At 38.8% G+C, this 14,734-nt stretch overlaps 1 protein-coding gene across 10 annotated transcripts in view; it reads left to right on the forward strand.

Annotated features, from left to right (window-relative positions):
* lap (phosphatidylinositol-binding clathrin assembly protein lap) overlaps positions 1–14,538 on the forward strand; it is a 28,236-nt gene extending 13,698 nt beyond the window's left edge. The window contains exons 7-14 of one of the 10 annotated variants that reach the window (XM_086971428.1): positions 691–829; positions 2,186–2,401; positions 3,422–3,589; positions 3,950–4,100; positions 5,182–5,263; positions 6,007–6,063; positions 7,011–7,221; positions 13,286–14,538. In XM_086971428.1, coding sequence (XP_086827554.1) covers positions 691–829; positions 2,186–2,401; positions 3,422–3,589; positions 3,950–4,100; positions 5,182–5,263; positions 6,007–6,063; positions 7,011–7,221; positions 13,286–13,309 — 1,048 coding nt within the window. In that variant the 3' untranslated portion in view covers positions 13,310–14,538. Of the gene's footprint in view, positions 1–690; positions 830–2,185; positions 2,402–3,421; positions 3,590–3,949; positions 4,101–5,181; positions 5,264–6,006; positions 6,064–7,010; positions 7,222–8,712; positions 11,781–13,285 lie in introns of those variants that run through there. The other 9 variants (XM_086971432.1, XM_086971426.1, XM_086971427.1 and 6 more) reach the window with 9 other exon arrangements.
* The last annotated feature ends 196 nt before the right edge of the window (positions 14,539–14,734 follow it).

The raw sequence follows: 14,734 nt of genomic DNA on the forward strand, positions 1-14,734 counted from the left end.
AGCTAAACGAACGATTAACTTCGGGTAGTTGTGACAGAACGGCCAATGACCAGTATACGGATTTGTCTTTCATTTTCTGTAACGGAGGAAGCATGGTCTCTGTCGATAGCTGCAAAAAATAAACGCGCATATTGAAAAGGGACAAGTATGGTATAATTAAAGATGAGTGAGGTTAACATTCTGTAATTTTCCGACGACTTCGTGTGTGAGTATTCGTTGTGCAATGCTGATAGCCGTTTTATAATGAGCCAGTGACATATCATTTCTGTTTAATATATTTAATTTACTCTGTTCGTTTAGTGTATTCGCTAATTCATCTGTTTGTTTGGTTCTTTACATGTAATTAGTTATAGATGAATTCTTTATAATCATGTCCTATCGAATAAATATCTTGTTTCAAACCGTTTTTGTTATTTGGGTGTGATGCAGACGAACAAGTGCTGGGATGCCAAACACTGATGCTGATTCATCAACAGCTGTAATAATAGTACGATTTATGATATTTCAAACTTGAATAGAGGCGTCAATCAGTTTGATGGTTGTTGGCTCCCGACATCTGATTTCGTCTTGATGTTTTGTTGTGTTCTTGTTTTACTTTCGAATTTCGCGCCTCCTGTTTTGCTTTGCGTGCCCATTGCATTGATTTACTGTTAATCAATGACATCTCGCTATGGCAATGTCGCCTAACAGCGGCTCAGCTAACGGATTTTCAAATGCTGTGTCTGTGCTGGCTTCTACGTCGACATCTTTCGGCAATTCGGCGCACTCCCACGATGAATCTATTAGACAGGCGATTCTCGAGGAAGAGAAAGCTCTTAGCAAACTCAAGGTAAGGGGAGTAACATCGTGTCGTACTGCTCGTTATTTTACTGTATTTTATTTTTCACCCCCCTAGGCTCATGTAGTGTATAGCACTATCAAAGAGCCATTGCAGAGCTGTACAAAAATGATGTTGACTGTTTCATCGTCGAATGATGCAAGCGAAAGCCCAGTGGTGCTTGGGTGCGTTTGCGCACATGTTTTGGGATTTTCTCTATATGATTGTTGTACCATACGCATAGTGTGTGATTTTTAGTACGCGGACAAATAGACGTTTAATTGTTGCAATAGGCCTACCGAATTTGTACAGTAACACACATGCGTATTTCGCAGGCAAAGCACATCAGAAGGTAATGATGACGATGATGTCGTTTATCTTTGTGCCCCACAAGTGAGTTACCTCATATCAATATCTCCTCAGAGAAACTCTAAATTAAGTGCTTCTGGTTAAAAGCATGAGTGACGGCTTCGTTGACGCGTGCTATGCGGGCTATGATATAAGCAATACATCTATAATGAATAGTCAGACCCTGTGACCCTTCGAATTCTGTCTGAATTTTGCGCACTTTGGCAATTATACAGTAACCCGCCAAACGCCTTTAATGGGCGGTAGTTGCCTATTTTTGATGTATGATGACGTGTATTTTTGATATAGGTAATTGTTGCCATTAAATTAATGACATTTTTGAATCCAAATATACTATCCAGTTTTTGTTTGAAATTTGTTGAGAGCGCATTGTTCACGTTTCTGTCTTATTTGATAACGGATATTTCAAAATCATAGATATATAAGCTAACTAATAAGGTTCACCACCGTAATGATAACCGTGTTTACATCAGTAGCATCAAGGCGTTCATCACACACTAATTTGTGCTAATTTTTTTTGTCTCTTTGCACCGAGTCCTCCAGGATCAGGAGGTAAGGCATTCTATTTAGCAACGGCAGCAAAGTGATCTGCAAACGAAAAAACGGTCCAACAATTTCTAGTTGATGTTAACTATGTTGCAACGTGGCATCTTGCGAATGGGACATCTCCTTATATTTTAACCGTGTTCTTTTATTTCTCAATTGCTTTTCATTTTTTCCTTATTGCTACTTTATATATACACGTACAGATAACGATCTTTACTCTACTATCTGTTCGTGCATACTTAGGCATACATTAGGTTGGAATGCGGAACGAAAACCTTTGTTGTATGTATACAACTCGATGGTGTAATTGCTTAAAAATGTTTTCCTTTTATTGACTACATGTTGCTTGCTGCACTGGGCTGATGATTATTTGCTCAATGACTGATTGGAATCACTTAATGGATGCTGCAATCACGCTTTGTTGGTGACGGTTTTGTTGCGTACAAAATACAGCCGCCCCCGTCGGCGTCTGCTGCACTACTGCAAAAGAGATCGGAGATACAGCAGGCCAACCTGCGACTTTTCGAGCTGCATCGTCAAGTACACGATACTGATAATAACGACGGTGGTGAAGGTGAAGTCGGATTTGGATTTGACGATAACGGTTTAAACACGAACCGAAAAGCTGTGAACGATTTGTTCACTCCATTGGACGCTATCCCGGCTATTGTAAATGTCTTTGGGTTTGAAATTTTTCACTTATTTTCTATTCTGTAATGCGATCGTGACTCGATCGTACATCCTTGTATAAGCTCAGAATATGTAGATTAGCTGTTTTGCAACTACCGTACAATTGCTTTGCTAGTGATTAGCCTCATAATTTAAGACTGCTGAAATTCTAATACTGTATTGGTAGATGTTCATTGTGTATATATAATACTCATGTTGTGTATAACTGTGCGATGTAACTCGCAACTTGACAATTTAGACATCTGAAAACATAGTACACAAAGGAAGTGACACGGTTTATCGATAGTACTAACTACCGACATAACAATTATTTCCGCTTGAAAAGAAGATCTTTGCTATCTAAGATTCTCAAAATATGCCTGCACTGTACGGTTTCTATGAAAAAAAAATATCCTTATAAAGCTACCAATATCTGATTTAGTGTCATTAGTTAATAACTATGTGCTGCATTCTGCAAAAGTTGTTTAAAACTTTCCTGTAATACGTCTCGCACACGGTAGACGACTAATTGTTCGTCTTTTCGAGCACGTGTTCGACATCTGTAGCATGGCTTTTTTTTTGCTTTCAGTTTTATGAGACCGCTACAAATTGCAATATATACGCCTATTTTACGATAGTAGAGAAACGTACCAAATAGTGGTGACGCCTAGATAAGGTTACGGTCCTAAGTGTTTCGATCATCACTGCATTCAAGATCAATGCCAATCTTTGTCAGTACAACAGCAGCGTCTTTCTGCAATTGTCTATATCTTACGTACAAACACGCTGATGCTCTACATCGGTTCAGCTTCCACCTGATCCGACCTATCCGTTACTGTTCAGTTGTTATTTGATTTGTTGAGATCCTAAACTTCTTCATTAAATGTACTCCTATTATCTTTGGCCGCTGCTCGAGCTGCTGTGATTATGGCTGTCTTGTTTGATCTCGATAGAGTTTACGAAGTCTAACGGGAAGTACCTGATTCGTATTCATTTCCCAATAATGGCAACACCTTGTAGCAGAAACATTTGGCTGGAGGTGGAGGGGCCGCGGCTACCTCGGAGACGTCGAATCCATTTTTGGCTGGAGAATCTGCCAAGAAGACTGACGACATTATGGATTTGTTCTCTGCGCCGCCTGTTACAGGCCAACAGCAATCACCGTCAGTGCCGCCGGCACCTAACAAGGTATGACCAAAGGAAAGCTTAATTGTTCAATATCTGATTGAGCTAATAAATCGGTGCACTTAATGCCTTGATTCTTCAGATATCATCTATATACTTAAAACAAATACTTCTATATTTCCAGTATAAGGATAAAGTAATGGATCTCTACATCTTGTAGACATCTGTATGCTAACCTAAAAAGCGATATTGAAAGATTTGTTTGTTTCCTAATCCTCAACCAATAAATACTAATAAACACAGTAAATAAATAACGAACTGCAAGTGCTGTCCATGTGGTGATGTCCTTGTACATTTCCAATAACTTTAGCTAAGCAAATGTTTAATTAATGCTTTTATTTTTTCTGCCTGTGTGAATGGTAGGCGTCAGATGATCTGTTGAATTTGAACCCATTCGCTGATACGGGACTGTTTTCGGTGCCAGCCGGGGTAGCCCCCGGAGCCGCCCCCGTCGCTCAGGTTGCAAGCGACCTCTTCGGAGCGCCTGCGCCCTCGCAGCCGCCGGTACCACAGTGTTAGTAGCGTTCCTTAATCGACACACGTTGACAAAATTGTAAAACACGATGGGCTCCAAAATCTAGCCCCTACCATGAACCAAGACGTTGAAACCAGGAGGTTTCAAGAGGTGATGCCCATAAACGATTATACGGCTTTGATTAAAGCAGAACTGTTTACATTTAGCGAAATGTTCAGTGTTGGGATCAGGTTAGCTATTCGGTTTGCTATTATACCCTACGTAAGTTTTCTTTCTTATGATATGTTTGGTATTCTTCAAAATGTATTTGCTCCTCACAGGTGCGGTTGTGTTTCGCTATGCAGCCTTCAATAATTCGAAATGTCAGTATTTTTCCTGTTTAGTCTGTTGCTATAACCTGGTATCTAGTCTTGCACGCTTTTAGGTTTTTTCTGACCTCTATCTATTATGATTGATATTTTGTTCGTATTCAACAGAGAACGAATAAAAACTTTTCCGGAAACATTGATGATAGTTACCACTTTGTCATGGCTATATTTTTACTTTTGATGTTCATTTGCCTTTCAGGCTTTCTTTAATGTTTAAATTTATATTCTGGGAGTCAGTTAATCAAATGCTTTTTTAGTGAAGCATAAATTATCAAATATGATGAGGGGTTATTAAACTTGATGTCAGTTTATCCTGCCGCTTATTTCGTGAAAAGTAATAAGAGAGGTTCGTAGTTTATCAGAATAATTATATACTCTCTTTCTAACCTTCCTCGACCCAACAACTATCTGTTATTATACTTGATTAGCGTTGGAGATAGCTGAGTAGGCTCGGAAGGCACGCAGCGTACCGATATGATTCACGAAAAATAGTACCGATACAGCAAACAAGTATTATATCGTGAGAAATAATCAAGTGAATTGATGCTTTTAGCTATCATTTCTATCACAAAAGCATATCCTTATTGGTCGTACTGTGACGTAACATAAGAAGTATCTATCCATTCCTACTTTCGGTAAAGATCACCGAGTATGAGTGTGTTTATCTGTAGACTTATGGCTATCCATTTGTCATCTGTTACGATTTCGACTAAAAACGGCCCGTTACTTTTTGCTTAATTCAATTTGTTCAGCTACCGATTCGATCATCACCGGAGACCTTGACTCGACTCTGGCAAATTTAGCATCAAATCTCGATATCAGCCCAGCGCACAGGTATGTCAATTGTATTGCATATCCAAGAGCAAGCAGACGAAAAGTGCATTTGAAGGAATGTTAGTTTGTGTAAAGCGAAATGTCATTTGAAAATGTGTATCTTCTACGACATAAGTACAGAAGCACGTCGTATATTGACCTATTATGACAGCATGTTCTTGTGACTAGAGTTGTCAATTTTTTTCTCAATTTCATGGCGCCAAAGGTTTTAACGCGCTCTGAACCGCTAAGCTCTTACCCTGTTTCTGATAGATTTCTTGAAACGTATATATTTAATAAACAATTATCAAAAGGATGGCGACGGAGTACCCTTAATCGCCCTAAAGACTCATAACACCGCATTAAATAGCACATATTTTTCGCTAACTAGATTTAAAATTAGTCTATCAGGTTTGAACTAGCGTTTGACGTCCAGAAATAAGTGTAAGTCACAGCACCTGCGGATGTACTTTTTTTTTTTGCTCTAAAGCGTGAGGCGTATTGATGACTCGGTTCGTTTCATTATTTTTAGCAAGAACTACTGCCTTGTTTTTTTTTGTTTTCAAATACAGTCCAATTATTAGAAATTAGTCATTATTATTTATTACTATTAATTTTTTACTTATGCGATAAACACAAGCGTTATGCTAACTCGCTTATGTTACAGTTTGTCGTGCTCTAATTTACTTTTTTTTACTTATTTCTTATTACAATATATCGTTTCGTTTTCATTAAACGATTTCTGTTTATCACTTTGTTTTTAGGCTAAACAAAGCACCGCTCTCGTTTTTCTTGTTCACTCTTTCCAGATACCGCACGCCGTAAGTGTTTCAAAACTCTTCCGAGTTCGATCTCACCACAATAATAAGTATTTGACTGAGTTGGCGTTGCTATGTTTCCATTAACCGTTTGCTCTCTATTAGTCTTCTCGCCCATTGCGCGCATGCACACCCCGTCTTCCATTTACTCCAGTCTTTCCCCGGTTTTTGACTTTATTTTGTCGTACATGTCGCTTACGTTTTTCTTGCGAATTTGTGCACATTCATGTGTACTAATGGACTAACAACAAAGCTCTTCTATGAACCGTTGCTTTTCGTAATTGGCTGTCCATCATCAAATTTGTAGGCGTTCGAATGGCTAATCGCGTTCCACCGATTGGGCCTCGATATTATTGTATTGAAATTGCTGTGGCGTAAATATGATCGCAACCTGGCTTCTATCTATAAGTTCAAGTGGAACTTCAGCATAACGTTTTTCATTCAAACCATTGACCCAATTTTACGGAAGGTGAATAGGCAAGAGAAAAGGATCGCGTCCGTGGACAGCTCGTCCCGAACAGATTCGAAATCAGTGCAGATATAGGCCAGCTTTCATAACTTTTTTCTTCACAATACGCTGAAAAATCCTGGGACCTTAACCATGTCAACAAATTATATCCGCCTTTAATATATGTAACCGAATTCATGCTGCTCATTAACAAATTGCTTTCACTTTAAAAATAAAATATAAGAAATATTTTGCTCGAACCAGTCACAATTTTTCAAACCTATATTGACGGCTGGCTTCAAATGATTCAAGCTACTGCTTTCTACAAAATCTGCAGGTCTCACTGTCAGGCAGACCGTATACACTAACACTGGCCTATTCACCAAACTGCAGTTGAATCAGAAAACAGCTCACGGAAAAGTTAACCCGACTGGCTATGACGCCTGGTGTCGCTAAAATCTGTGTATTTTTGGAATCCTTTGTTGGCATTGTTCATTTCTAGAAGCAAGCAACAGGCGACCACGTTGTCACAAATGTCGTCTGCTAAGCAAATGACGGCTGGAGCCGGTATAGGCTGGAATCCCGACTTTTCGTCGTCGGGCGGAAATCAAGCGGCTATTGCCCCCGGTGGAGCGGCTACAAATACTAGCGACATGATCTTCTCAGATCTCTTCTCTACAACACCGAGTCAGGCTCCTGCAGCAACGGCCCCTGTGAGCAGCGCCACCAACGAGTAGACAGTTTAGACAGACAGGCAGACAGACAGACAGACAGACAGACAGACAGACAGGCAGGCAGGCAGGCAGACAGACAGACAGACAAACAAAGAGACAGCGAGATAGAGAGATAAACGAAGCCCAAACGACGAAACAGACGTGCTCAGAATCGGCTGAACTGAGTTAACATTGGGTGCATCGACAAGCAGAGAAAATACTACCAAGCAATAACAACCAAAGCAAAAGCTAATCATGAAAATGGATAAAATTATAAACCAAATGCATGTAAACCGCACATGATATCTACAACGATTAGTAACACACCGAACAGAGAGCTGATTAACATCAAATCGAGAATTAACAGTTACATTAGTAGCTGTTGTTATAGCACTGTGCTTTCGTTATTACCTTCATTGAAGGTAATAACGAAAGCACAATAACGTGCCTAACGCATTATAATTAGAAATCGCTGTGAGGACAACAAAACGTTTATAATCTAACGGCATGCACAAGTGATTCCATAATCAATTGCCTCATTCGCCCCAAATTCTACGGACATGGAAAATTGAATTCAATGCTGTGTCCACCAAAACTTGCATTCTCTCACCTAGGTCAATAATAACTCAATGGTTTTTGCTATGATCAGAAAGCATGTTTTTCACAAAAGGAAAAACGTAACACATGTCGCTCAAGATTCAGATACAGAGTACACAGCAATATTATTATCCAAGGTATTAGTTACGTACAATCTGATTTTTGTTGATCGCGGTAGGTTATCCCTGCACAAGTTAACGTTGTGGTGTTACCTGTAAGTAAACAACGTTATACTGGTCCGGTATACTGCTGATCGCTTAATTAGCGGAAAAATAAGTTGGTAGGAAGTACCTTGTTTTGTAGTCCGTATAGTGAACTGCCTCCAGTTCATGGCTAATATTAACGATTTTATTAAGATGTATCGTAGCGGTTTTTTTCGAATGCTTTGGATGAAGCTGTGTACGATATCCGTACGAATCATTTTATTACCTTTTCTCCACTAGATGAACACCAATACATCGGATTAATTACGCTATGATAAACGAATTAACTAGTGTTATTTATGAATAGTCTGTTCGAGTTTAGTATTATTATTATTCTAGTTTACCAGATCAGACCTATTGGTCTGATTATTAAATAAGTCATTATTGCTAATCGATCTGTTGGACGACTTTGACACTTAATTCCATTTTTTACTTCTTTTTAGCCTTATTTCATTCCTTTTCTCAATGCTGCGACTGTTGTTTTGCTTTTTTTTGCTGTTATTATTTCTGCTTCATCCTCACTCTCCGTCCGGCACGGATCCGCCGCAACCCTCCTGAATGTCGGCTTGGGGTCCCATCATCCTGCTAAATTTACGACCATACTCCCTTGCCCTGTCTTCTTGTCATCCGCCATGACCCTATTTTCTGAATCGGCCCTTCCTTCATGCCGTTTTCCTTCCCGTTGGTACAGCTTAAGCATCCCGCCGGCTTCGATCCGTTCGGTCACCTGTAAGTAGGTTTCTGCGCTCGTTGTAAGAAGATTTTAGAAATTAATCGTACAACAGTTGACTTCTGGATGTCTCTTGGTGCGTGACGCCCACCCTAACAAATCTTCCCACTCACGAACATGAACTACAATCAAGCAATCACTTGTTGTCGCTGTAACCTATGAAAGCCCACCTTGAGAAATCTACACCGGTAGCGATGAGTGGAATGTGGGATGATGTACGAGAACTGACCAGTCCTTTGCATCGGTTAGCAGACGTCAATGGGTGGTACCATGGTCACTGGGTCTCCTCGAAAGGTGACGTAGGCATTAATCTCAAAGTCTACAGCATCAGCGTTGATGACCCCGACGATTGCTGCATCCAGCATCGTTGGGCCGGTTTCTTTTCCTGAATCGTTCTGTACCACTCATATTCCAACTACGGTTGTGGAAAAATACGAAATCCGCCGGAGAAATGGTGATCTGTGGACGACTGAAATTTTCTTGTTAAATTATTTAGTATAAGAGGCATACATTTAGTTAGAAACAACGAAAAATATAGTATCTAAAATATTCCCAGACTCCTTCTCAGACGTACGAGCGTCCTAGGGTATGACGGTGTCGACAAACAGTCGGCACCGATCGGCTAGTTGTTTGTGACGGAGCTGTTGAGTCGCAAAAATGTAGGGTTTATATACTAGAAATAACTAATCATTTTGCGAGTTTAAAAGAAACACCAATTGCTAATGACGACTTGATATTAGAACTCGGATGGTGTTTAAGGCTCGTGATATCATCTAGCAAAGACATTTCGCAATGGCGCAGGAATCTTATTTTGCCTCTTTGCCTGCCATAACAAAAACCAATAGTATATCTAGGTCAGTCCCGAAAAATCACTTTATTGTTGGCATTTGACATTAGCCACGCAAACGTATCCTGCCTAATTCATTTTTATCGATTGGACAGACAGGTGGTCGAATCGCTTCGCGGCGACTGGTCTGTCTAAAACTATGGAAGTTATTCAGATAGGACAGCGTGAACGGCAACTTTGCCTCGAGTATTATTGTTCAGTGCAGAACAGTTACGGCGACTCGGTCGACGTGGTAGTTACAACTTGGTCACATCATAGTTAGCATCCAATAAAATATGATTACCTTAACGAGTTCTTTAACAGTTGCATATTGTTATTAAATATAAGTAAAGTACGTTTTGCCACCGTAGACCACCGTAGATTTCTTTCAACAAATGCGCCAGTGATATGTTCACGTTGTGGACTGCCAGCTGGTTTTTCGGCAAATTCGGATCAAAATTATGAGCGATTTACGTCGTCAACCCTATGAAAAGATATGTATACTCGTTACTATATAGTAACAAATTTTGTTAGTTCGTTTGCAATTAATAAACGATACTAGTATATAGATTTTCTTAGCCGAAAGCATTACTATAATAATAATAATAATAATAAAAATTATTATTATTACTGCATCTGGTAATGGCTGAAACAAATATAGAAATCAACACTTGAGTTGTAATTATATTGAGTTGTTGTATAGCGATGAAGTAATTGAATCTATTAATTATTCGGTTAGTGTTTATACTAGCAGTAACATTATTTTTGTTATGTTAATGATAATTATTGAAGATAGAGCGAGACCGATAATCTTGTCAACGAGTGAAATTACTGGTCCAATTGGTTAAGCCCACAAATAAAACAACTAATTAACGGCGCAGGCTTTGTTAACTCGTGTGAAACATGCGGGAAGCGAATGCCCCGTGAGCAAAGTGACACCATTTTTTTCCCTATTATTATTTTATATCTATTTTTTATAAATATAAGAGCATGTGTGTAAACTGTATATGAGTCAACTATATTTAAGCAAAACTCAAGTCTGATACAGTTTTATATTATTCAAATCTGTTAGTATTTTGTGGTGTAACAATATCGAGTAATCTGGTTTCTTTAAAATCTCTTAGTTGTCAGGTTTTTAAGTTGACCTTAGAATTGTTATTATGACAACATTTACAATAGCTTAAGTGTATATAGTGGGAACTATCACTTTCGATTTACCGATTTAGTTCACCATGTATTCGTTCTTTATGTGTTACCTCCAACGAATCGGATTGTGCGTTTCAGTTTGCCCAACATGGCCAGCGCGATATGTTTAGGGTTTTTTTAGATTATATCAGTTTGCAGTGTTTTGCATCACTCTTGTGGTTTGGATGACAAGGATTCGTCCGCACTTTGCCAGTTCATTTTCAGTCTCTGGGCCTCCTAGCGCAAAATACGCAATATTTTCGATTTAAAGTGGTAAATCAAGATAAAAATGCCTATTTTCGCCTCGGACTCCCTGGTCATTACTGGCTTTTGTTTACTATTAAATAATAGAATCAAAATAAAAAGGGGGTGATTTTTGATCCGCAAGAACCTTGTATGCGAGCACCACTGCAGTATATGCTCAAAAACAAGACAAGACATGAAACTTAAGTGCTGGCTTTTAACGGTATACATATATGTGCAATCTATAGCCATTGGTACGAGAAACAGTTACGTGAAAACTAACACGGTCATGCGAAGAGAGAGAATAAAAGATACAGATGAATAGATTAAATAGATGTAAGAGGTATAAACGAAACGTTAAAATCAACGAAAAGTTGGGACACGTCGCAAGAGTGGCACGCCGCGACGAAATGTGACGCTTTTAAAGGTGACTGTGTAACGAACTACCAATAGGAAAAAATAGGCCAAGCTTTATTTGCTTTTCGTTTCATTTCGCTACTCTTCGCATGTAAAAAAGTACATTATAAAAGGACTATGCGGGTCTGTCTGAGTTTGAAGTAGGCGGCGAATAGTGTGAAATTCACGATGATATCGACTATAATAGTAACCATAGTAATAGTAACGATAATCATGCTGAGATACAATTATCAGATATTATATATAAAAATAAGGAGGTCGTGTCCGTGATGTTTCTGCTAAACATATACAGTGGTCCTGTGCGCAAAAAATGATCCTCGATTAGAAATAAATAATAAAATGTCGACTACAGCGTTTATTCTGTTGAGTTTTCCTTTTTTGTTCGTCATTTCTTTATTTTACACCTTCACTGACTGCTACTTTTGTAATCGATTTTCTTTCAGTAATTTTGTGCTAACTTCTCGAACACAGTTTTGTCTTAGATTGAGGTCTTCGCATTTACTTGAGTAGTGAATATAACTCAATTGCTCTTACTCATTCAGTTGGTGCGGTTTAAAGTGCTACTATAGTTTATGTCCGTTTAGATTCAGAGTGCGATTTATGGCTCCGTTTTTACGTCGTATCCTACATATCGATGACATTTTAGCATATTGGAGTCACCCAGAAGTGACGTGTTCTGGATTCATCGGAAGTTTAGACTGAGAAATATCCCGAGCGTTGCCTGTCGCATGCTTTAGACCCGGTTAAGAAAATAAGGTACAAATAAAGGCCGCCTGAACTGCTTTTGTGTAGGCTTTCGCAACCATATTTTGTCGTACCCGGCATGCCTTCTGCGCCTCATACATCCAAGATCAATTTCATTTAATTTTGCCATTCATCATGAATCCTTTTGGTTGCGATTGGTAAAATTTGTCTAGAAATCTTTGTTTCACGTGGAGTATTTTGCGCATTATTCTAAGTTTCCATATAACGTACAATAACTCATCTAGTTCTCGAGATAATTCAATTCGAATTTATTTTCGGGGATATGTGTCCAAGTGATGTATGGATATGTGTGTGCAGGAATCTGCGACCCATCTGTTATTTTTTTAACGATAGTGAATTTCATTGCAACAATGTAAGACATTTGGTTCCTTATGAATCACCTCAACATTATCTGTGCGGCAGTTGACCATTTTTTTTGAGGCAGATTGCTCTGTACGTTCATTGATTCAGACATAGACGTACTAATAATCTAATACACAAATATATTTGATTCCTTGGACGATGCAAGTTGAAGTAAACAAGTTCTATGTAATTCGTCGAGCGTGTAACAAGCAAAGCTTAAAGACGTTGAATTGAGACTGCCATCTAGTATACTTCATGCACTTTGTTGACACTGTATTAGTATTATTGGTAGATTGAGGGCAAAATAGTTACCCTATTCTATTCTCGTATCCTGCCGTATTGAAACAGTCAATATTGAGTTTCTTACCAGTCGGAGCTAACAATGCGTCATTGTCATTCCGTACATGGTAAGTAAATCTCACGACTGGTTTTATTGCCTCCGTTTACAAAATGAAGAAAAAGGTTTGAGTATTGATGTCGTTCACAGACAAGCCATTGAGTTCATCTCATCCAGAAAAAACAGAGAATGCACCATAGCACTGACGACTCGTAAGGGAGAGGTGCACGCTTCTAACCTAAGCGTTGGTCATCTGCGACTTGTTTTTTTGCCTGTTTTTTTAGTATCAGTCGGGCACCTATAGCCAGGTACGTACATGCCATTTGTAGCGTACCGTGTATAGGTCTGTTCCGGCAAATAGTTGGAGGAATTAATGCAACTCACTACTAATGAGTGTTCAAACCATCCGAATCATCTAGGAGATTCCGCTGATATGTGTGTAATTTTCCGTCAACATTGTATCGAGGTGGTCTTCAAAAAAGACATCAGGGTCAGTAAGTCAATTCATGAATTATTAAATTGTTAATCTAGACAATAATAAGAATAGAAATCATTATACTTATGATACAAATCGTTGTTACACAGTGAGTTTTGAAAAAAACTTGGAAACAGCATGAGGCGAACAGTTCGGAAGATAGTCAAGAATTATCAGGATATATTATTAAGGAAAGATTAGCATGAAGCTGATTTTCGCCGAACGATTTACCGGCATTTTCATAAATTTTGTGTCCCAGCGCATGTGGCGATGTAACACAGGCATTTCCAGTAGACATCTAGGATCCCTATATATCTAGATAATCCTTTGTTGTGTTTATACAAAATGGCTTGTTCTTTCTTTAATGTCATGTCGAAACTACGTTGCTTACTTAAGGTATGTTGTCTAAAATCTGGAAAGCGATCAAGCTTCAACTTCGTTCAAGGAAATTGTCAACACAATTGGGATTAGATAGAAAGTGGGCAATTCGAAGCATCGATCAGTTGTTGAGAACGGAGGTCTCCCCAAAAGTATTGTGAGAGTTGATTCGTCATCAACTCGATGCTTGCCCCACTGTTTCCCCTCAGGTCTGATCAGCTGGCAATTGCCGGCGCAATTGCTACTGTGATAAGATCGTAGCCTGTGACCCACAGGAAGGTTTCGGAAAGGGGGTTAGCTGTGAATCGATAGCAAAATAAAGAAAGCTTGGAAAATGTCCAACTACAAATGAAAAACACGAATCGTTTATAGATACAAGTTCTGAGAGTGGTAGCTTGTATCGCCAAAGGTCGGACTCCTAAAAAGTTTGTCCAGTGGTTCTTTCGAAAACTTTGGTAATCCAACAAGTAAAATACAGTGTAGGCTAGCAAAAACCACTCAGATAAACGAAAGCAATGAAAACTTAAAATGAAACCAAGATCGTGTGATTTTTTTGTTGTGTAAGTTAATATGCCGATATGCGATCGTACGCTACGAGAGATGTTACTCTATTACGAAAAATGATAAATAGCAACAGCGATGCCTCGAGCACGTGAACCTATCAGCCTTATACAGCAGATAACGACATGATGATAGAGGAAAGATAATAACGGTGTTATTATTATACTTACTATACATCTATATGCTGCGAATTATAACAGAAATCGCCGGAACAAATGAATCCGTACTACAAGAATAAACTCATTACTCTTAACAGTATATATTGTTTTTTTTATTATCATGTATTGGTCTCATTTTACCCAAATGGTACCAAAGCACAACGACGAAGCGATGCTTACGTTCAGTAGTAGTTATCACATAGTACGCACAATGCCTAACACTGAATATCTCGTACTGTACCGCGAATTATAAATCAAAATCGGCAAAAGATATTAAAAATATTGGCTTTAGACCA

Source organism: Varroa jacobsoni, unplaced genomic scaffold (assembly GCF_002532875.2).
Source record: "Varroa jacobsoni isolate VJ856 unplaced genomic scaffold, vjacob_1.0 scaffold_1216, whole genome shotgun sequence".
NCBI lineage: Eukaryota > Metazoa > Arthropoda > Arachnida > Mesostigmata > Varroidae > Varroa > Varroa jacobsoni.